At 37.5% G+C, this 25476-nt stretch overlaps 1 protein-coding gene across 1 annotated transcript in view; it reads right to left on the bottom strand.

Moving 5' to 3' along the window:
• The window catches only part of LOC149533001 (ribonucleoside-diphosphate reductase subunit beta), a 184462-nt gene that overhangs the window by 129308 nt on the left and 29678 nt on the right, over positions 1 to 25476 (bottom strand). Inside the window, exons 5-6 of the mRNA XM_089807580.1 lie at positions 12013 to 12094; positions 11491 to 11789 (exon numbers count right to left, since the gene is read on the bottom strand). Of these exons, the coding sequence (XP_089663706.1) occupies positions 11491 to 11789; positions 12013 to 12094 (381 nt within the window). The remainder of the gene's footprint in view (positions 1 to 11490; positions 11790 to 12012; positions 12095 to 25476) is intronic.

Below are 25476 nucleotides of genomic sequence, written 5' to 3'. Positions count from 1 at the left end.
TGTTTCAAGTTTATATCCAAACACCTTCAAGAAGGTTTTCAAAGTGTCAGACACTCCAATTTGTGTTGACCTACAAAGGAGAATTCATAACAACTTGAACGAGAAAAAGCTTGATCACATCAAGATTTCAAATGATAACAGACAATTTATCAAAGAGAGTCAGAGGCTATCAAAAGAAGCAACAACATGATTATTAAGGTGAATACAATAGCACGAAATACAGGAACTCCTGATCCTATTATCATCCAGGATTGCATCATCAAGTACAAGGCCTTTGCCGACAATTTATAGGATTGATTCATTCAAAATCAACAGTTTTAATTCTCTTTCATCTTCTTCCTTTAGTTTCCAAGTTTGTAGATGAAGAGGATGTATTACATCAAAATGTGTAATTACATGTAATACGATTTACATGTCCTTGTGACGTGTAATCCAATAATTTCTCTTGTTAGTTTGACCAGGTCAAAGTTGATTGAGTTGCTCCCACTTTTTCTTCCATCTTTTTATCAGCTCATTTGCTTATATAAAGGAGTGCCCGCTCATTGTAAAAATCATCTTTATTGTATGCAAGAAAGCTCTACCAAACTTGTCCAAGCTTAACTTTGATGGTGTAGTACCAATTTGGGAGAAAAGTGAATAAAAGAAACAATTGGATTCGAAGCTTTGACTGGAAGCAATTTTGATAGAGAATATTAGAAGCTTTGACTGCAATTTGTGCCTATTGTCTTTGATTCATGTTATTATTGTGTGTTCTGTTGAGTAACATGGATCGTTTTTTGCAAATGTACTACAATGGCTATTGTAATTGATGTGTTCCAAATGCAGATTTGGATCTCATATAAATATGAGAGGAGACATGTTTCATGAAGAGACATGTCTCTATGTGTAATCATCATTTAATAATATTATATTAACATAAATAATAATTATATGTATAACAATATATATATTATATTATATACAATATAATATATATATTATATACATTAATATTATTTAACATGGATAAGTATATATAAGAAATGATGATTTACCAGTAACAATAATGTATTTTAGATCGAACCAATCTAACTGAACACTCCCTCTTAGCTAGGAAGGATTTTAATTTTTTATAGTTCATCATTTCAAAATCACACAATATCGCACATGAACATTAACCAAAACGATTTCTTGATTGAATTACTCTTTGAACTCTCAAGCTTTTGGTTTATGTTGTACGAATATAAAATTGTGTATTTTGAATCATTTTTCAAGACAAAAAAAAACATTTATTGTCTTGCGATTCATTGTCAAATCCATTATTGTCAAGCTCATCAATGTCATACTTTCAATCTCTAATCCATGTATTTGCCATCACATTAGATGAGACAAAGAACTTAACCTTGGGTGAAAAAGGAGCACAAAATGTATAATGTATTATAAACTAGTATCAAGCACTTTGGAGGCAACACAAGAGGCATTGGCAAAAAAAGTTGTTTGCACAAAAAAAATGTTAATGTGATGCTCCATGCCAAAAAGTAGTTCTATGTGAAAAAGTGGCCATTTGATGCTCCTTTCTGTACCTTTTGGACAAAAGTACTTTTAAGTCAAATAATGACTATTTAAAACTCCACATGTTATTTGTCCAAAAACTTCAAAATATAAAAGGAAGCCAAAATGTCCAAAAGTGAGTTCCATGTGTGTTTTGTCAAAAACATTAACATAAAAAGCACCCAAAAAGTCCCAAGTGTGCTCCAAAGTGTTTTTGTGCAAATTTTCAAAACATAAAAAGTATACAAAACTATGTCAGCCTCTAAAACTAGACACCTTGTCTAAAATGGAGTTTCCAAGATGGTGTTATGATAAAGGGTATCCTCTAGCCACCCCCATTTTTTTTGGAAATGTTGGAACTTCCCCAAGACATGTATTGAAAGGGTGGAATGTCAATGCAACATTTGGAAATCCCCAAGATAGACATGGGCATCTGAGAAATCCCTCAACTATCTCGAGCATGTCCAAGAATCCCAAATGCTAAAATAATTGTCATGTTTGTGGTGTGAATGTGTTTATTGTTTTGACATGTGAATGAATTGGTGGACAGCAAAGGCAACAGCAGTGACAAAAGAAATCAGCATAGAAAACAATGAAAGGTGATGTATTCATTGTAGACTTTCCAACAAACCAGCAGTATATTACACGGCCTATTTTGGAAACCATAAATAATTATCATGTTATTTTGCTAAATTTGATGAGTAAATCCCTAAATAAAAAACTTCAAATAGAATAGAAAACTTAGAAAGTAATAATCGTAAGTACAAATCGATTCACAAATTAGCATTAGAGTGACCTTACTCCCTTGATGAGACAAAAATAGATGCCTACACATGTGCCCTAATAATCACTTATTAGTTAATTTACACTTTGTCAGATACATGATTTACATTTAATATCAGAAATCCTACAATAGTAAAACCAAATTTTAGAGAACCAAAAAGAAGTCATTGTTCTCTTAGGCAGCTTGAATGTCCAAGGAGTAGAATGAAAAACATGATGCATACATTCTCTATTTGGTGTAACAGGTCTTAGAAGGCAAGAGATCAAAACTTGTATTAATTACATAAAAGAAAACAGATTTTGGCAGAAATTAACAAGGAAATTCATGCCAATTAATTTTAATATTGAATTCAATACATTATGTCTAAATTTTGATATCGTGGATAATAAAACTTGCAGAAATTTGAGTATCCCTATACGTATATGCAATATCCCTTTCCGGATATTTTCCCAAAAAAACCTTGATATTAAAGTGCAGATTTTAAACCGGACAGAAAACCAAAATTTGATACAAATTCCAGGACTTTAACCGATTTGTCACCTGCAGATTTGCATACAAGGAAATTCAAAAAAGTTTGTTACTTCCTCCAATAATCAAAAAGTACATATATAAACCAGAAATTAACACAATTAACCACCAAATGCGTTACTGTATTATACAATAGCAATACAATAACATGCAACTATCCAAATGATCCAATCTTATAAACAGTAAAAATAGTCAGATTGGCAAATGTGGATAAAACCTATAAGAAGGCTAGGTTTGCGTCCAACCTTCAAATGCTTCTTAAAGGGTTTGTGTCCTTGAAGAAATAACCAGCAACTATTTCCAGCTCCCAGATTAATATTTGTTTTAAATATTATAATCTTCATAACTTCCCATGTGGAGCTTGTTGTACCTTTATCACTTTTCCCAATGTGATGCACGCTCTTTTAAGCAATGTGGGATAAAGAACCTTTTTTTTCGTTTAGTCACTTAAGTGAACATAGTACCTTTTTTAAAAATAAAGTGACAAGTTAAATGAACTTTAATAGTCACTTAGTAGTCATTAAACAATTTAATCATCAGGCATTAAAATAACTGATCAAACAAACTCGAATAAGCACGTTCAATAGCTCGTTGGAAAAATCTTGGCGAGACGCTTTCAAACCAACACTGGGATATCAAGAATACTGAGCTTAGTTTACTTACTAAAAATAGTAAGTATCCGAACAACCTACCAAAATTGCTCTGATGGATCTGAAACTGGAAATGTCTAAGCCAAACTTCGAACTGCACCTGTAAAGAACCTTTTCGCCCCCGAAACCTAGGTGAAGTGAGCCGGCAACACAGAATTATAATGTCCCAAAAAAAGGGGACATTACAAAGCCTCCCTTCTCAAAGATTGCTTGCCCTCAAGCAATCTGCTCGTACCTGCAAAAACCAAATGTCAGGATCCCATACTCGCCTTAAGAACGAGATTTTACTCCTCAGCCGATGTAATCCGACATGCATCTTCCCAATTCTAGAATGGTGAAATAGTACAACAAGAATCGATATGTCAAATAACTAAATGCCAGGATCCCAAGTCTCACCATAAAGGGACACCAACTGCCATGTGCTGCTGCCCTATGTGCCAATACCCTCAATCAGCATGAATGCCTCACTCCATGAGTGACTCTGCGAGTCTCTACTATCAAGTGAAGATGGGAGCTCGACAATATACCAATATCCACCCCAAGATGATAGCAACCAAACTCTCCAACAAGCTCCCCGATAAAAAGCAATACATAAGGATGCTCCACCTGGATCCCAAGTGAGAACTCCTGCACTGTTTGAGATACCCCTGACCAGCTCCTATAATATATGTACTACTGCACCACTCTACCACTCCTGTAATATTTGTATCGATGACAATGATAGATCCGACAAATCTGACTCCACCATCATATCACCCTAGTGAAAATGGAGTAATCCTAATCTTTGGAACTCTGATGTATCAGAAGGCTGAAACACATAGATCATAATCATGTGACTGTGTAACAACACAGCATAATCCGCCAAATGTAAGATATTATTAACAATTGGATCCCCGATTACCCAATCCACATGATCTCGAGTAAAGGAAAGAGCAGTTGGCGAATCACCAACATCATGAGTGCTAACACTGTCTTCAATATCCCACTGAATAAAAAATGTAGACACCTCATGTGGAATGTAGGGTAATGTGTGATCTCCCTACTCATCTGCAAATAACTCATTGACTCTTGAAGGCCAAATAGAATCAACGAATATATTACCAACATACATAAGCAAATCATTGATAGCGGAAATGTAATGGGCACCCCTGGATGTCCCAAAAAACTAAACCAAATTGCTGAAAGGAATTATGTCAAACAGTTTGCATTCAACTTCTTATTTCTCAGTTTAATGTTTTAAACCCCTTATAATTCCGGAAATCAAACATTTATTGTTTGTTGTGTTTCGTGCATGGAATTGGTATCATACAACATAAACAAGAAAGCAACTACAATGATATGCAAAGTGGAAATGAACTGCTGCTAATAAAATGTTATTTTCAGAATTCATAAAATCAAATACATAGCAGATTTATCAACTCACTAATTACTTCAGCAATATTGTCATAATACTCCAGCCCATGCTTACGAACTTGCTGCTACAATACTTTGTCCTCCAATCAGTCCACTACCTTCATAATACCATTCCCTCCAAGCGGCATAAGCGTCGGACAAGTAGTGAAGAAGATATGAGCAAAATATCAAATCTGCCTGTAGCCGGAAATGCAACTAAACTGCTTGATAATGAAGCCAATAAGAAAGAATTCCAAAGGCCAAACCCCAAGGGAATGACGTCTAGAATGTTACAAGAGAGGATAGACGTCCTCAAATGCCAAAAACAAAGCTGCAACTCACACACCAATTTCTTCTCATATTCAACCTGTCTAATAAAGCCACAAATGCTTCCTTTTATTCTATTTCCAAGGGTCCGCTCAACTCATATGGGCAATGTGGGATAAAAGATGTGTACTATATAAAACATATATTAAAATACCCCTTATGTCTCCCTTGGGTACACATCACCATAAAATAAATATTAAAGTAACACTTTAATATTTTACAATTAAATTAGACGTTACTTTAATAAAACTTCAGGCATTAAAATGTATTAGCAATCGGACTCCGAATAATGCGAGTGATAGCTCATCGGAAAGCTCTCACCGAGGAGTATCGAATCCAATCACCAAAATTGACCTGCACTGTGTCCTGCCGACTTACTAAAAATAGTAAGTATGCCTGAAACTGAGTAAATCAACTTCGTTTTGGCCCAAATTGGAAATGACTAGGCCAAAACACTCCAGGATCCCATTAAACCCTTCGTTAGCCCTCGGGACCATGTAGAACAAGGCTAACGCACACACACTTGGTCAACTGCTAAAAGAACGTGAAGGCCAAAAGATGGGATCATTACAGGAAATATACCAACAAGAAAAATCACCAATCAACAAGTAGGTTGTGGCTATCTCATAAGAGCTAGGTGATAAAACTCTAGGTAAGCTGAAAATTCCCTCAGAGCACGCTAAGGATAAATCTGAGCTTCCTGCTCCACCATAAGTACTCTCACTTATGTCAAAGTCTTCAAAAAAGGATGGTTCACCATTAATTGAAATCTCTGAATTATCCTCACTTGTTGTATCACTAACCATGTGTTCCTGTGAAAATGTACAGCTGCTGTCATAAGAATCGAAATTTTCAGACTCGTTAACTTGTTGATCCATAGAATTTTTCTCACCATAGAAAGTCTAAAACGGGGAATACATGATTGAATCACATTGTTTGCCTTCACATCTACCCACTTTATGAATTCCTTCAATGATTTGCGTGATTTGTTGTGCCCTTGAACCCTAGTTATCTTCTTCATGAGTGGCTTCCCCACTCGTTTGATTTTCAGCTTTGTGGATGGAGTAATGCGTTCAGCTCAATTGGAGGCATAGCTCATCTACCTCATTCTCCTTGTCCTTTCCAAATTTTATGGCTAGATCTCTATCCATTAATAATTGCAAGTAATCATATTTTATCATTTTCAAGGTTTCAAAAATAGTATGTAAGAGAGGACTTGTGACACCACATACACTACCATGTTTCTCCTCTATCACAACCTTCCGCATGAGATCCTCAACCAATTTGGAAGAATCGTCCATTCTTGTCAACACTTGGACAATCTTGTCCTCTTTGACCAAAAACATATCCAATAAATCAAGGAGTGATAATAGTTTTTGACCATCTCTTTCAAACACAAGTGGGCTGCTCTCCATAGAATTTTTTGATTTTTTATCACCTAGGAGAACAACATTTTCAGATATGTCCACTAACTCAACGCGTGCTATATCATCCATCCTACCAACATTGCGGTCTATTTGCTCCTCCTCAAAATTTGACATAATTTCCAGCTTATTATCACCGTAAAATTTATCCAAGCTAATTTCCATGTAGCCAAATAAGATGTTGGATTTTTCCATGTCTAAATAGAATGGGGAGTTGCCAATGTTGGCGGGTTGGTCAACTCTTCTATCTGGGCCATCAACATGCTCATCAGAAGGACTAGTGTAAACAGCGCCATAAGATATTTATGTCTCCCCATTACCTGTTAGTAAACTTGTGCCATTATTAGTATTTTGCATATTATCCGTACTATTATCAAGTTGATTGGTATCTTCCCTATGCAAATTTTTGTAACTATCCTCTGCAAGGTGATCTCGAGACAATTCATAGTATTTGTTTCTTACCAAATCTGTCTTGTTTTGCAGCTCTAGCTGGAGGTCCACATAATCAATGAAAGGAAATTATTTTTGAAGCTTTGACGGGAGTTTGATATAATCATCGTGCAGTCTCCTTAATTCGATTTTAATATCGAATTGGAAGTCTCATCCCACTTCCCCTGCCATGTAGCTTTTCGTGTGCCTAAGATGAACCCAATCCTGTTTCATATGTTCAATCTGTAGGCTTACTTTTGCAAACTGCACCTTGAAGCTGAATATAGACTTTCAGAATGTTATATTACCACTGTAATTAATTCTGAACTGTGACTGGGATATTTCGTCAAACAGTTAACATACAATCTCTAATCCTTCTGAAGAGATACATTCAAAACAATCTATTCCATTGTTTTTTTTTTGAATCAAATACTAGAGATTCAATGTGAATTGATATGAATAGCTACAGGGAAAGCATTGAACCAAATAGTTTGCATACTACCAATTGCTGCAAGCCTCCAAATAAGTCACAGCCTCTAGAAATGGAGAATTACTTGGCGTCACTGCTTGTAATGTTCAATGTAGGCACCCATATTCCCGCTATTAAACACAGACCCTCTAATTAAAATGCTGCCTCTAGAATGACTGTTCATGTTTCTTAATGAGCCACAGCTACCAAGAATCCCATACACAAACCTTTCTTAAATCTCGCAATCTGCAATTAATCTAATTTGCTGCCCTTGTAGATGTCACTAAAATGAAATGGAGTTGTTAGATATTTATCTCAACAAACAATGATAAGAATCTTGGCCTTTGTCCAAATGCTGGTCACACCCCCCGACTGGAACTGTTGAGATAACTGATGTGAAGAGGACAACCCGACTGTTTGCAACAACTGGGACTCGAACGTGTCCTTGGAATGATACCCGACCCATGTGAAAGACAACTTGCTTGCTGACTGTAACAATGGTTGTGACACCCGCAACAGACCCAAAACTGTGCCAGAGGAAAAATACAATCTCACCCGATTGTTCTACTGGTTACTATGTTTCCGCGGCAAAGGAAGCAGGATAGAGCTAGGTAGAAATGGAGTCTCACAACGGTGTTGTCAATAACCTCCTACTCTATGTATTCCTTCCCTGGTGTCGTGTCTTCAAGTTGCGGATTGTTATTGTCCGTCCAAAATCACACCCGTAAAAGACTTTCCCTCGTATAGACGTGACATCTAATATCAAGTTAGATTGGAGAATATCCCAAATGGTGGACTAGTTCCACCTCACTTCTTCCCATACTCGACCCGTCACTAAGAATGTTTGCTCCTACATCTGGCACTTTCACAATGAACGGAGGAATGGAAGTATCAAACCTGAGTTTTGGAGATGTCAGACGGTGTTGACTGCAGTAACAAACCCGATACCAAATTCAAGTCTCCCCGGCTTTCCTAAGTGTTACCCCGTCAGTAGCTTGCCTATAAAGATAACCGACAGCCAAGAGTGGAGTGAAATGTTCAAGTCACGGCCAGTGTATGATAAGAGTGCCCCTGCCAAGCAAATTTCATCTCGCGCAGTTCCCTGCGGAGTGAGCAAAGTAGACACGTATCCTTTCCTATATGAGCCTGTTACCACGAATTGCTGCTGTAGGTGGTAACCGAGTCTTCTAAGCCTTCTGCCTGACCCCAGAATTGTGTCATTCACAGCTAGGGGACTGCCGTAAAATCACGCCCTTGTAAGAACTTCACCAGCAACCTATCTCTTGCCTGTACTTGGTCTACTCCCGCACACGACCATACAATCTCCTTATTCCCGCTCAAACTAATATCAGAGGCATCCGAACTTATAACTCAGGAGTTAACAATGGCGACAGCTCCACCCGTGGAGTGTTTACTCAGCCACATGTCTAAGATTTCATGCCATTGTCGAGCTCACCATGTGAATCACAGCTCCTACTGCGTTGGTCATCACAACTAATGCTTCCGACTGGCAACGCCCCCCTTCCACACTTCCCCAAGTTTAACGTAGGTCTACCTTGGAATACTCTCAACCTGTGTTGGAAATATGACCATATAATATCCGCTTAAGGTAAAGAGTGTAGCAGACTAGTAAGCTCCTCCACCTATGGCTTCATGTCTAAATCATATATCCACTGCTGACTATAACACTGCTCAAGTCCTTATACCCTGAATGCTGCAATACGAATTCACTGTAGAAGAAACCAACTTACTTGTAGTCCCTCTTCATTTGCTGATTTCTGCCTGTAGGGTATATTTCTTCAAAGACCAAGATCGGGGTGACGTCCAATCTTCCCTGCAAACTAAACTCGAGGGGTTTTGTCCTCAGAGTTCAGACCAGTCACATTAAAGCAACCAGAATATGAAGTGTATTGATTTCGTAAACTTCTTGTGTATTTTTCCCTTCTGTACTTTATTTGCTGATATGATTTCACAGGTTGGCAAGAAAACCAGCTCTGATACCACTGTAATGTCCCTTTCTGGATATTTTCCCAAAAAAACCTTGATACTAAAGTGCAAATTTTAAACCGCACAGAAAACCAAAATTTGATATAAACTCTAGGACTTTAACCGATTTGTAACCCACAGATTTGTATACAAGGAAACTTTAAAAAGTTTGTTTATTCCTCCAATAATCAAAAAGTACATATATAAACCAAGAATTAACACAATTAACCACCGAATGCGTTACTGTATTATACAACAGCAATACAATAATATGCAACTATCCAAATGATCCAATCTTATAAATAGTAAAAACAGTCAGATTGGCAAATGTAGATAAAACCTATAAGAAGGCTAGGTTTGTGTCCAACCTTCAAATGCTTCTTCAAGGGTTTGCGTCTTCAAAGAAATAACCAGCAACTGTTTCCAACTCCCAGATTAATATTTGTTTTAAATATTATAATCTTCATAACTTCCCATGTGGAGCTTGTTGTACCTTTATCACTTTTTCCAATGTGATGCACACTCTTTTAAGCAATGTGGGATAAAGAACATTTTTTGTCCTTTAGTCACTTAAGTGAACATAGTACCTTTTTTAAAAATAAAAAGACAAGTTAAATGAACTTTAATAGTCACTTAGTTAATAAACCATTTAATCATTAGGCATTGAAATAATTGATCAAATGAACTCGGATAAGCACGTTCAATAGCTCGTTGTAAAGCTCTCGGCGAGATGCTTCCAAACCAACACTAGGATATCAAGAATACTGAACTCAATTTACTTACTAAAAATAGTAAGTATTCAAACAACCTGCCAAAACTGCTCGGATGGGTCTGAAACTGGAAATGTCTAGGCCAAACTTTGAACTGCACCCGTAAAGAACCTTTTGGCCCCCGAAACCCAAGTGAAGTGAGCCAGTAACACAGAATTATAATGTCCCAAAAAAGGGGACATTACAATATATAATATCGTGCTCCTTGATCGTCCCCGAGAAATGACACTTGGACTAACATCCCCAAAATGTGTCCCCTATCATCCCACCATCACCATCCTGGAAACACAATGCAACATAGATCCAAAGAGGTCCTTCTTGTGCACCATAAAGGGTTCCAAACAGGAATTATTAAAGCGGACAATGCTCAAAGAGCTACTTGGACAGTGTCAGGAGTTTTGACCAAACTTTTGAAAACACAAGTTTGCAAGATGAAAGAGGAAAACACAACTATTGCTAGTGGAAAAGATGTTTTATTGATAAAATAAAAATAACGATATGGTTTGCTGATATGCACAGATTTTTTTTTATAAATTGTCCAAAACATCAATGCAGATTTTTAGCTTGGTCCAGTTCCTAGATTTCCTAAATTGTTAAAATACTAAAATTCAAAGCTTTCAGACAGCACATAAGCATTGTAAGCACTGATAAAGAATGGAACCAATTATAATTTTATACCTAGATGTCACTGAAATTGTTGTTCAAGCATGGTTAAAGGTTTTTTAAAATATTATGGTTTTGTGCGTATTATTTTATTGTGCAAGCTATACATTGCACTAGTTGTTGTTATGAATTTTCTAGTTGTGTATACAAAATCTCCATTTTCAACTCACACCATCTTGTGCGTGTTCACAAGAAAGCATCCCCTTTCAATCTAAAGAGAGTTATTCTTAATGCTGTCCCCTTTTGTGTGGGACAAATTAAAGTAGCAGTTTGAATTACTAATAGCAATTAAAATTGAGTCAATAATTCGGTGTCAAATAGGGGTATAAAATTCTTGCACCTTTAAGTTTTTAACCATTCCTTAAGCATAATCCCCAACTAGTACAATAATTGGTACATACTTTTCTAATTACAGATTGGTTCTGGAAACACACTTGAAAATACAAAAGAATTATTAGAAGAAGAAAACTTCTGCCTGGATGTTTAAAGTAAATGTCAAAAATAAGAAGCAGAGAACAGTACTATAATGCACGTTTACCTGCAGGTACTTCACATTGAGCCCATGCATGAACAGAAATATCCAAGCTATCCCTAATTTTCTTCCGCTTCCGTCCTAATTTACCATCTACTGATGATCTAAACCTTGCTTGTCCAGAAATTGAATGGTTTGCTAAATCTGACTGAGATTGCCCAAAATCTCGCAACTTGCGTCTAGTCCTTCCTTCATTATCATTATTTGCTTCTGAGACCAGTCCACCACTTGAAGCATTATGAGTAAATAGTTGCCGTCTAGGTTTTGCAATAAGGATTATTAGGCGACTATGCAGTTCAGAAAGACTACACCAGAACAAAGAAAATAAGTCAACCCATCATACTGTATGACACAAACAATGGCAAGATATCTAGCATAGGAAAAAATTACAACGGTAAGATAACTAGCATAAGGAAAAATTACCGCAATGGTAAGATATCTAGCATAAGATATAATTACCTCTAAGCTTCACTAAAACCACTCTAAGAAAAATAACCCTATATAATTCTCAATAAATGCTTTGCATACAGTTCATATCTTCTTTGTGCTTCATCCCTTCCCATTATTGACAAGTCATTTGCATCTCCTGAGAGTTGTTTTGGCACATTACCTGGAAAGGAATACCACCCAAGTTCAGTACAACTGTACTCTATGGGTCACATATGACAGAAACAATTGGGAGAGCATAATGGTTTGAAGCAACAAACAGAAAGCTCTGTGATGATGTAGTATCACTGCTTTATTACTGAACTAATTAAATTGCACAAAATGACAAAGCATCAATAAAATACAGCTAATCGTAAAATATTTCCAAAACATGACTACCAGCTTATAAACAGTAAAATTGAGATGTTTCAATAGAAAATGCAATCACTTTTTTTAGATAAAGATAAAGATAAATTTATTAATGTCAGACAAGCAGTCCCGGGACAACAAAAGGGACCAGCCAACAATAGGAGCACCAAACAGTGTCCCGGGAAAAGCAGAACAATGAACAAGTGGTGGAAGCAGCAGCCAGCCACAAGCTCGCTGCCCTCCACCTCGGAGAAGATAGCAAAACCCAAAGGATGTGACTCAACAAAAGAGGTCTTGTGTCGTCTCAAAGTACAACTGGTGGTGGTGAGCTGCTACCACGTATAATTCCTACAGAGCCTCATCAATCTGATGTGCTCAGTGGGAGGGTCTCCAAGTAACTGCTTGCTACATTGGGCAGGAGAGGTCACCGAGAAAAAGGAGGTGATGAGACGAGTAGTGGTTTTATCTCGAGGTGGACTAAACATGTAGGGTATGGTCCCGAAGCCCCACGGAATCTTGAAGATAGAGAGCTAGACACCATTGATCAGTGTAACCGAAGAAGGCTGAGAGAGACCAGCATCCCCTAAAAAGGCAATAAACCTCCCTCTAATCTCATAATAAATGGGGAAAGGAAAGTAAAAAGTGCCTTGGTCTCAGTCTCCCCCAAGTCACAAAGATGGAAGATTTGGTCCTCTCCATCAATGTGGTGGCTAGTTTGCATATGGAGCCGATGAGACCCCACCCTAAAAGAACCTAAGGAAATGTGGAGTGAGTCAATCCAACACCAAGAAAGGTATGAGGGGTGCAAAATGAACCCATCTTGGATATCCATAAACTCTTTAGAGTAAAAGGCCATCTTCGGTCATAGACCCTCGGAGGAGTTGACACAAGTGGTAAGTTATATTGTTTGTAAATGTCCATCCTAACATGTCTATTCAGCTCTTGCCGAGGATGAAGGAGATGAGCAGCGGCGTTCGGAGAATACTAGAAGAGAGGGAAGTGGTAAATGTCGATCCCCACAATCCTTTAAAGAGTAGTAGCTTGCGGATACCAGTCATGGGCCCGACCCATGGAGTTAGTCTCAACCAAAGTAACAAGAATCAGAATCGGATCGAAATTGGCAAGGCCGAATCAAATCATGAATCGGCCATGAATCGGAATCGAATCGGCCATGAATCGGAAAATTTAAAAAACCCTTGAAATTTAGTGAGTAACTTATTTCATAAACCCTTTATCGCTGATTCGATTCACCGATTCACAAAAAATCGTTTGGCTTGAATCGAATCGCCGAATCGCGTGAATCGCATGAATCGCTGTGATTCTTGGAACTATGGTCTCAACAATTGCCTTGAAGGACTAAGCCAAAAAGCAATACTTGTACCATCCCTCACTCAACTCTGCATAACACCAAAGATAATGAAGGAACCAGATCAGATCAAAAAATGATCCCAAGCCTAAAAGGATGAGCCCCAAACTCAAGCAAAATGGTACTAAGGGGAGTACACTAGTGGCAGCTCATAATGTGCCTAAGGAGGGCCTGGACCCTCTCAGCTGAAGCCAAGTCCAAATCTAATAAAAAGGACCCCCACACCATCAAATCGTAAAGAACCCTCAGCCTCATCAAGGTGTCCAAGAGAGCCATCTTGGACGTGACATCCTGCATGTGATAGCGAATGCACTCTCTCCTATAGGGCAAGGGGAACATACCCCTTATTGACCTGGGGTTGCATGGCAAGTCTCATACTAAGGCAAGGGCTAGAAAATTTGATACCCAAATACATGTACGAAGAGGAAATCTCAATCTCAACTCCTAAAAGAATTGAAGGTGAGAGGTCTTCAAGCAACTGAAGACCACCACCCAGGATTTACCCAAGTTGACCAAAAGTTGCCCAGTGTCACAAAAAGAGGCCAAGCTATCAAGAAGTTGCTAGAGATCCTCCAAAGATGAGGCAAGGAGAAAAATTACAAACATAATTCAGAAAAACTCTCAAGGGTCAGATGGAAGGGACTTCCGAGAGGACAAAACTCTGTGTTTTCTGATAAACATTATTTGGAAGGGAATAATAATCGCCTGAGTCATCATCTTACATGATTTCTTAATTGGCACATAAAGTTGCATGGTCACGGATACGGATATTGTATCATCCTAAAAATTTAGCACCTAACTTGTGCTCATTTTTTGACTAGTTTGTGTCTTCTTTAGTGCATTTATAATGCTAGGACCTAATATTGCAGTTAAATGCATACTTCATTCAAATATAAGCCCTCCCCCTTCAATCTTGCTTAAAGTCGAGGGTAGCTCTAATTTCTATATACAATTTCCCATCTTCCATCCAATTCTGTAATTCATTTTCTACCTAGGACCCATGGATTCATTTTCAGATTTTAGGAATTGCTCTGATCTCCTAGCAACTAGTAGTTTTTCCCTCTATTCCTTATCGCTTCCCCCAACATTCCCTAGGATTTTGTGCCAAAAAGTCATAGGATAAGTCAACCTATCCACTTGTCTTTGGGGACAAGTAAACTATTCGACTTGTCCCTAGGTTTTTGGGCCCACGTTTTGCCTGAAGCCTGATGGCGGGATTTTCTTCCATGGTTTTTTATTGCAGTCAACCTCGACGAAATTTGAGCCGCAAAATGTGTATAAAAAGGCATCCACTCCTCTCATTATAAGGCAAACAATCCATTATCAAGAAGCATCATATCCATTCAAGTGCAAGCAAGCATCCATTAGCGAAGGCATCCATCATCAAGCATTCAAGCAATCAAGCATTCAAATGCAAGGAATGTCATCAAGGGACATTATGTATTTTAAGTCTTCATTCCATTAATCAATGAAGGCATCTCCTTCCATAGATCTAGCTTTGTTCCCTTATTTGAGGCCAAGCAAAGGAGTTTGCAATCAAGGAATGAGATCTACATTCATCCATCACGCCAAGTGCCCAAGTAATTTTCCTTCGCTCATAGAAAACACAAACTTCTTAGGGTTGAGTGATATTCCATGGTCTCTTCACCTCTAGAGGACTGCTCTCAAATCTTGCAAATGATTCTTTCTCCTTTTTTAAAACACGGTCATGTCATCCAGATAGATTACAAGTATCTTATTGATTAGATTGCCAAATGAGGATTTCATTGCATGTTGGAAGGTAGCCCCTACATTTATCAAACCGAAAGGCATTCTATTGTATGCAAACGTTCCCCATAGAGTAGTAAAGGTTGTTTTATGTTGATCCTCAAATGCTACACTAATTTGATTATAACTTGAGAACCCATCAAACAAGGACATCATTTCAGACCTGGCTATTGTCTACATGATATGATCCATCATGGGTAATGCATGGTTATCTTTCAGATTGGCCTGATTAAAATTCCGAAAGTCTACACATATAGGGATCTCTCGATTCTTCTTTCGGACTAGTACAGTGTTTGCTACCTAGGTGGAATAGTGTATGGGATAGATTATGTGAGTTTTATGCATTTTGTCTACTTCTCGAAAAATATCATCTGCCACCGTCAGGTTGTTATTCCTTAATTTCTACCAAAAAGGAGTAGCTCTAGGCTTCAGTGGTAAGTAGTGTTGAAACTGGCCTTGTCTGAAGTTTTTTAAGTCTTCATAAGACCAGCGAAAACATCTTTAAATTTTTTCAACGGCTTCAGGAATCTCACCTTCTCCTCTAAACTACAACAAACACCCAAGTTCACAAACTTCAAGTATCACCAATATTCACATTTTCGTAATCACTAGACTGAATTTTCTCTTGTTCAGTCAATTGACTAATGAAGCAATCCCTTCAATCAAAAAGCATTTCTAGAGCTACAAGGCCTTAAGGATACAATTTCCTTTTAGCTAAATGACTTGTTCAGCATTTTAAATCTCCTTGTCAAGACAAAATTCATAACATTTTGAATTTCAACCTTCAAAGAAACTAGAAGCAAACTTCTCCATACCTTGCAAGAACACATTTATATGGGCATCATCACTAAAAAATTTCCATGACTTGGAATTGTTCAGTACCCTAGGTCTCTGAACAAGTTCAATGATGTGGAGGTCATTCTCAAAATCAGGATGAGGAATGAGTGAAGAAGTTGACCCCACCAATGCATTTGCCCTTGAATTGAACTCCCTAGACACAACTTCAATTGTGAATGCTTCAAAGCCTTCAAGTTCATCCCACACTCTATTCCTGTAGTGTTTCAAACCTCTCGTTCTTCATTGCAAAAAGGTTTTTGACTTGTTTGACAATGAGCTTTGCATCCCCTTGAGCCTTTAGCAACTTGATATCCTTTCTTTTCGCTTCTTATAATCGAAGTAACGATGCTTTGTACTCGGTCGTACTGTTGGTGTTCTTGAAATCTAACTTAAAGGTGAACGCTAATTTCTCCCCGCTAGGAGATATCAATACTATTACTACTCTTGAACTAGTTGTTGAACAACTACCATCAAAATCCATGACCCACAATCCATCTTTACATGAAATTTTTGAATCTGCAATATCATCTTCAAGCATAATTACATAGTTAGCAAAGTTAGATTCTTGCTATAGGATATGGGACCTACGATCTTTGGATAGGCATATCGTGTATCTAGACTTAGTTTCAGGTTGCAAGATGACCTTTTGATTACCAATTGGAATCGTGGCTTGGGACCAATCCATTTTGATTCCATCCCACAAGTCTCGTTCTAATAAATGACATACCATAACAAGTGGGTATATCAGCTACAAGGATAGTCAATTTTAACCTCTTGTCGAGAAATGCAGCCAACGACACTTGAGCATCTTTAATTTGTTTGAATAAAGGGACTTGTTTACACTCCATAGAACAGCATTTTTCTAAGGTCTTTGTCAAGGGGACACCCAATGCCTTAGGTACAAATGATGGCATTATATTGTTTGAAGCCCCAGAATCAATAATACAGTTATTCAACTTATGACCATGAATGAACAATGATACATAGAATGGTTCAAGTTTGTCTTTAGCTCGGATGGTGAACGTCAAGGTCTCCAACAAAATCTATGGTTCATACTTACCTATTGACTTATTCCTAAGGCTAAAGGCACTTTGAGGGATGATACATTGTTTACTTGGTGAAAGTCAACTCTAGAGGATGGACCTTTAACATAATCTACCAGCTTATCCAACTCACTGGGATTGAGTTTTGTGTAGTCATCAAGGGACATTTGAATTTTTGATGATTTACAAAACTTTTACATGTCAAAGACAAGTTCAGGTTTTGATCTTTTAAATATTTGAACTTCAGGTACTGAACTAGCCTGGGCCCTTGAATTGGTGCTAGTTTGGTTCAATGGTTCTTTACCCTTCTGAGGAGGTGCGGCAGATGATGTGCAAACAAAGGCTTTTCCATGTTGACTTCTCATGAGGACTAAACAAGAAAGCTCCTCAAGAGTAATCGAAATGCCGCCACCACTTTTAGAATCTGACTGATATTCTAGGTAATAACTCACGGAGTCGCCAGGTCCTCCAAAGGATTCTTCATTTATCAGCAATTCTTCTACCATTTCCTTGTTTGCTTCCATTTTCCTATACCAAACCATTTCAAGGAAGCTAGTGTCATCATGTTCATCAGTCAAAGGAAATATGCACATAATTTTTGTATTCCCAGTTTAAGGTTCAATCAACAATCTAGCAGGATGCAAATTGAACTGTCCCCCAAAAGTCCCTACTCCTTGATTGGGATACTTTCAAGGAATATCTTGATATGGGATTGTCGCCTTAGGCAACTGTTATCATATTATTTACAAGTCTTTGAACTAATGTGTCCGTGGAGTTGGAAGCAGAGGCTTGAGCATATCTTTTTCCAATTCCCAGCTGTTATGAGATCATCTTTCAATAGCTAGCAGTTGAGTTGCATCTTAAGTTGCTACTCTTCCATGCCTAAGGTGAAAGCTTATATCAACTGGCATAACATTCAAGAAGAACCCTTTCCTGTTCTCAATGTTAGGTCTTTGGGTGGTTGGGATCTTATACAAAAATTTGTTGAACTTGGTGACGAACTCTTGCATAGGCTCGTGGATCTCTTTCTTCAATTGAGTTAACTAGAGGAGGAGGGGGTGTTCGTCGTTTGTGACTTTGAAATGTGCCTCAAATGTCATTCTCATACTATTCCAATCAGTGATTGATGCATTTGGGAGGTGATGAAACCAATCTACGACAACATTTGTCAATGTTTGAACAAATAATTGGGTTGCCACATCTTCGGTGGGCGCTACAATTACACAAGCAGTATTGAAGGCCATTATAAGTAATACAATGTTCAAAGGCTAAACATTAATATGAGAGGGGATAAGGGATCCTGGTAAGATCAGGGCTTGAGAAACAACAAGGGAAGGTGCTTTTCCTAGAGGTGAGGAAGGTGTGCTACTAGATTGTCTTCATTCTCCTAGTTGGGATTTCTGGGTAAATCACAGCTTCTTGAGTGCTTCAAAATCTTCATTTGCTAGGCCCTTTTCCCAATCACCTCCGGTGTATCTCCTCTCGACTAGTTTATTGGTTTTGGTTCTTAGGGTTCAGTTGTTGGACTAGGTTTAGTTTGTCTTCCCTAGGCAACTTGGCTATTATCTCAACTATTGTCGCTTCCTGTCCAGTGGACAACCCCCTTCAACTCATTGAATTCTTCTTCAACTGTCATGTCCCCTTTTCAAATAATTAAAAAAGAAAATCTTTGCTAAGGCAGGCAGGCCCAAGAAAGTGAAGTTTCGGAAAAAGGGGGTTAATCTTTGGAAACCGTTGGACTAATAAATGAAAATTATTATTAAAATAAGTTTCATTAACCTCTCTTGGACGTGAGTTACAGTTATGCCCTCTTTTAAGGGGTTTGGAGGCATTTTGGGCTCATTCCAGAACTTGATTTTTGCTCATTCTTTGTTATTCTTCAGAGGTTGCCAAACCTGTGGAGAAGGAGACCCAAGAACGGGAGTTTACAGGTTTCCAGGGAGACCCAAGAACGGGAGTTTGCAGGTTTCCAAGAAGGCTAAGGACGGGAGTTTGAAGCCATTCCATGTGCATGCTCATACAGAGTTTGCCTTTGTGCTGAACAGTGTAGATTTGTGGGTTTTTGGGTGTGTTTTTTGCATGAGTTTGGTGTTTTCAGTTGAGCATTTCATATCAGTTTTGGTTGCTGCTGTATTTCAGACTTTGAGCTATTAAAATAGAGCTGAATATATGTATTGGGATGTGATTAAACTTCTGAGATAGATTATTAGTGTTTTGTGGTGTTTTCGGGCATTTTTGTGTTAATTTCGGGAGCCCGATGAGCATAGTTTTTGTCCTACATTTGAGAACTGTTGTGTAAAGGCTATACGGATCTGGAAATGTCATTTTGTAGGCTGTTATGCTGCTGAATTTTCTGTAAAAATTTCCACTTTCAGATTTATTAATAATAGGTGAAGCTGTGAAGCTTTTGGCACAATTTCTGGCATACCCGATTTGGGGTTTCTTGAGAAATTTGGTGGATCTTTGGGATATTAGTTGTTTGATTTTGAAAATCTGATTAGAGGTGTGAAATACCATATCAAATCAGAAAAGGGGACATTTCATCAACTTCCACCACTTGGTTCACTTGTCAGTATTACTGATGGTTTGTCTTGCACTTCCATGCCAATGCATTTAAAATTGATATTATGTCTTCCTAGGTGTCTTGGAACCCCAAGTTAGGTTGCAAGACAAGAAATAAATCTTTGAGAGGTAAAACCATTGCATATCATTGTACAATATTCTCCCAATGGCTTGTTCAATGGCGTCCCTAATAGAGTTGCCAAAAATTTATTAGTAAACAGATTTTCCTTGGTTTAAAACTTTAAACAATTGGTTATAACTTGACTCTACACCCACTTTACATGAGAAAATCTATCACTAATTGTTGAGCTAGTTTCCCGAAGCTAGGCTCTCTACATTTAAGGGTGTAGCTTCCTCAAAAATGATTACTCATTCAACTCTTATTATAAAAGAATAATTTGAATTAATACTTTTTACCAAAAAGTACCGAAAGGCATTAACATTCCATCATTAACATGAAAGGAATGCCACAGGTACAAGTTTATTTCACCGACAATAAGCTATAAAAGTGCAACAGCTTGATCGGCCACAAAGATTTTTTATTAAAATATAAATCAAACTAAGAATATTAATAGCAAAGCACAAATTACTATAGCATGTACAATTCCAACTGAAACTAAATACATGCATTCAAAAACCATATGATACAAGAACCACAATAATCTAATATATGAAGCCAACTAATTCCAGATTTATGATGAAGTCTTTAACAGTGATAAAACAGTATTGAAAGTAACTTGACATATATCTTTTCTGAAACCAAAATACCAACTCTCACATAGTCTTAAAATTAAACTTCTATAGCCCGCAGGGCTCATTCATTTATTAAAACTAACTCACATTGGATTCCTTATCAAAAGAAAAGTCTTATAACATAACTATATCAAACTAGCCTTCATTGGCTATTGATTTTCGAGGTTGTGATCAAGGATAACTCTAAGAAACCTCCTTATCAAAAGAAAAGTTTTATAACATAACTAAACAAAAACTATATCAAAATTAGCCTTCATTGGCTATTGATTTTCGAGGTAACTTGTGATCTAGTTGACATCTTGATCTAGAACAGAGGATTCTGCATGTTGTCCTTGAATGGTCATGGTTCCACGTGCTTCCTTCCATTCCTTGTTGGCTACCGCGAATTTTGCTAGTATCTACTGATCTGGCACTCATATATGCTCTATACATTGTCTCCATATTTCTTTGTCTACTCAACTTTCTTTTCATGTGTTTCAAGGGGATCCCTACAGATAATTAACATCAAATCCACTCTAGATATCCTTGAAAGTCTTTTATTGTGATGTGTTTAATCTCTTTCATAATATTCATCTTTTCTTTAATAGACTCAATTATGTGCTCTGCTTTCTGGTCGAGCCTTTCTTCATTTTCCATTAACCTGATGTCAATACACCTGATCTCATTGGTCATGATATCTTTGATTCAATCCATCTCCTTAAAGAGTTTTGTTGATTCTTCCATCCCTTGTTCTATGACAACATTTCTCCATTCAACATTGACTCTAGCAACATACAACAAATTCTCATTAAGTCCTAGCACTAGCGTCTCTGTCAAGAACTTCATTATGCCATAGACTCGAACTCCTTCCATGCATGTAATTTCATTATTCCATTTCATTTTCTCCTTATCCTAAGTGGTAAGTTTTGCTTCTAGCTCATTAGTAACCACGTCGGCATGTTGGCAAGTCTCAACAAGGTTAACAATATAACTTACCCCTTTATTAGTGATGTTATCTATTCCATCGTTGAATGTTTTGCATACAGCCCTATCCCTCTACATTTGATCCAATAGTTTCTGGTTTGCAAGGGACTCGACATCTACACTCGTAGGGACTTCTGTCAAAGACAAGGAATATGGATGTTGTACGGTGTGGATATATTCCACCATTAACTTTAAGGACTGCCTCAACTCCCTTTGTCTTTCCAATCCTTCCAAATTCTATGGGATATTCTTTTGTTGTTGGAGTCGAAGATTTGCATATTAGCTAGTCTTGTGGCCAGGCCCAAATCTACTTTTTCAATTTTGAAATCCTGCAAACATACCTTGTCATATCAATGATAGGCTTGAATATGTTTGCCACCTAGTGCCCAGTGTCCTTATCAACCTTCATCATAGCTTCAACTTTAGGATTTTTGCTGGGCATTTTCCCTAAAGACTTACTCACAATATCTTCAACGCATATTGTACTGGGGACAATATTGCACTGCTTATTGACAAAAAGCTCAAATCATTTGGGTGCACCAAAAAGGCCTTTGCTCTGGGGTATCTACAAATCAACAGGGTTTAGCAATGCTAGTGAATTAGGAACATTGGAGTTTGTCCTTGTTTGCTTATCTCCTTCTTCCACCTCTCCAATTGAACCTTCCATATGTGGATCTTTCACAGGTTCGCAAGTATCTTCCACAGAGTCTAGGTCTACCACAATCGGGGAGTCCTTTGCTTGTTTATTCTTGTTCCAGCTCCTAGAATGGGTAACCCAGGCTATGGGTTGAACATGGGTTAGAGCTTGTTACTGCACCACGTGTTCAACTTCTAGTTCAGGTTCACCTACAACACATTGAACAACTTCATCAGTAAAAACTAGTGGAGGTTTCGAACTTGAGGCCGTGAGGCATTATTTCAACTTCATTTAATATCTCTACTTTCTTTTCCCTTAGCATTTCTTGGTTCTCCTTATGGCGTTGAAGGTTTTGAGTTGTATATTATCCTCTCCTTTCTTACTCCATTCTAATTCAGGTATTGGAAGACCTTCAATCTGCTCTAGATATTTAGGATCTACTAACTCTTGGTTTTTGGCTTCCTCAACTACTTCAATGTTCATCTGCAGCTTGAGTGTGATGATCTGCCTTAGAAAAAATCTTGACCAATGTCTTCTTCTCACGTCAAATTCCTCCAAACAATCTGCCCAAAAATCTTCTAATTGAGGTTGATGCATAAATCCTAAGTTTACCTCAAAATGAGTCTCTGCAAAACCTTTGTTGTCGAACTTGAACTTGGCTTGGTAGGACTTCAAGTTCATGAGTTTCAATTCAGGGCCAAGATTCAAGGCATATGGACTGATTTACAATGATAATGGCCAAGTTTTGAGGGCTCCCCTTCAAATCCTCCTATCCTTAAGTATGTGAATCTTGGTAATTGTATGAAATAACTGTCATAAAACATGATTAACTACACTACTTCTTCAGATAACCTTTGGTTCTCTTTCCCCTGCAGCTCGAACACCAAACATGCTAGAAATACATCTTGAACCCTTCTAAAGTTCTTAGGGTTTCTTTTTCATTGCAATAAAGGGTGATATTCATAAATTTAAAATTTTCATATCTTCAATGCAAGGCTCATGTGGCAAACATTCCCATTCTCTGCAACACGCAAGTATATAAAATAGATAGGAGGTCATATAAAATACCGTCATTCCTGTGGCTTGGGAGAGTTCTTCATGAAGCCTATTAGCAATCACTTCAGCCCAATCTATATACTTGTTTTCTCTGAGTATTACTTGGATGAAAAAGTACATCCAATCTTCCCACAAAAAGGCATGTTGTTTACCCTTCACTCTCCTCAAGAAAATAACAATGTCTCTTACATCTTTGATTAGATGTTCCCTTGTCAAAGATCTCGATAGGCAGAAACCTCCTTTCTCTAGTTTCAACAACCATTTTTTTGCAATGACGCTATTATAATCTTTCTTTTTCATGGAAAATTTGTTGTAGGATAAACTAATGGTCCATTATTCATAGGTCTCCATAGGGGGAATTCTCATGGTGCCCATAATTATTTCTCGGCCTATCTTGACCAATAACTCCCTACTAAAGGTTTGGATGCATCTCTCTATTACATCATACCTATTCCCATACTCGAACATTAGCTCTAGACATGGCGCTACCTCTAGAAACCCTGCAACTTAGATTAGGCCACTCCTGGAAATTTGTCTTCCATAGACCCAATTCTGCATGCTTGAACCTATCTACTACTATTTCTATGTCATCTCCTAACTCTGGGAGAAAACTAGTTAAACAAGTGGTTTTCTTCTCCTTGGGAATCTTAGGTCCAGATGAAGACATTTGGGGCATTCAACAAAAGACTACTTAAAATTCACAATAGATAGAAAGGCGAAGAATTAGAAAACCCTTAACTACAGGGTAGGGAACTTGAAAGAATAAAATGTAGGAAGGGATTCTTTGAACTCACCTGTAAATTCAACTCCAATTTTCTGGGAAGAAGTTGCCTCCACTCTATTGGTTCCAAGCAGTAGAAAAATAATTATGCAGCACACATGATCATGACAGAATGGGAAATTGTTATAAAGCCTCACTCATGTGATGTGCTTATCAAATAATAGCAACTACACTAATTAGATGACATGCTGACAGTTTTAAATGTAATTCGCACATACAACTTTACTCCACTGTCACCTTTTTCAAAAATCATTAAATCCATGTCTTTTCACTCCTTGTGTGTTGATTAATGATGACTAGCTTCCATGTGTCTGTAGGCGGTCATCTCTTTACTCATGAACTTCAAACCTTGAATCATGAAAACAGAGGTTTGAGGTTCAAGTTCATCTGCCTTAAAGGTTACAAGATGAAGTATTGGAAGACTTAAATATACAACATTAACGACATGCTATGACTTTATGAACTTTGAACTTTGAAGTGTGACAAATAAGGTTCAACGGTTAATTTTCACCGAAGAGCACTTCCAGGGCTGAAACAAAAGGGAGACTTTACACATGGTGGACCAGGTTAACGCTGCGTACATGGAACTGTAAACTTTGAACTTTGAGGTTTGAGATTCAAGTTCAAAGGCTAGGACTCAATACAAACGTGACACGATAAAGACAATGACAAGACTGACTAGGAGCTTGGAATGATTCTGAACTTTGAGAGTTCAAGTTCAATGTTCAACAACTCAAAAGGGTTAACGGAGGCCCGTGATTATTTAGTTTTTAAAAGACAAATACGTGGATAAACAATACTGAACGTAAAGGCAATACAGGTGAGTTGTCTGATAGAATAATGTTGCCTTAGTATTCAATCCGGCCAAAAAAATTGAAATTTTATCATTTTCAGTCAAAACTGAGCAGAAGAACAACAAACTTATGGTCAATCATTATTTGATATTTTGGTGATTTTATGTTTCTAAAACCCCTGGTTGTTTGCTAGTTCCATCTTGCATTTTGGTTTTCTAAAATCCAATGCTTGAATCAAAAGTTATGCAAATGTGAAGTTGGAAATGCTAGTTTTTTGAAAATCAAAAAACAAAACCTTAACTTTAACAAAAAAAAGTTGAAAGTTGGGATCTTAACTTTTAAAAAGAGGTTAATGGTTTGGGTTTTAGTTTTCAAAAGTTATGAAGTCAAAATCCCAAATTCTGAAAAGGTTAAACTTGGGATCCCAACCTTTTCCTATTTCAGGTCAATATCCCAACGTTTAGTTAAAATCTTTGCTTTCTAAATGTTAAGATCTTAACCTTTCCAAAAATTTGGTTAAGATCTTAACTTTTGAGAATCCAAACAAAAACCTTAAACCCCTTAATGGTTTTATTTTTTAATGCCTGGTTTCAATAAATTCATTTATACCCTGTGGAAAGCATTAAGAAGATGCAACT

The sequence above is a fragment of the Cupressus sempervirens genome, chromosome 10 (assembly GCF_028749045.1).
Source record: "Cupressus sempervirens isolate cs-2001-9-10 chromosome 10, ASM2874904v1, whole genome shotgun sequence".
Lineage (NCBI taxonomy): Eukaryota > Viridiplantae > Streptophyta > Pinopsida > Cupressales > Cupressaceae > Cupressus > Cupressus sempervirens.
The sequence above is the reverse complement of the archived record's forward strand: the minus strand, read 5'-3'. Positions and strand labels throughout refer to the sequence as shown.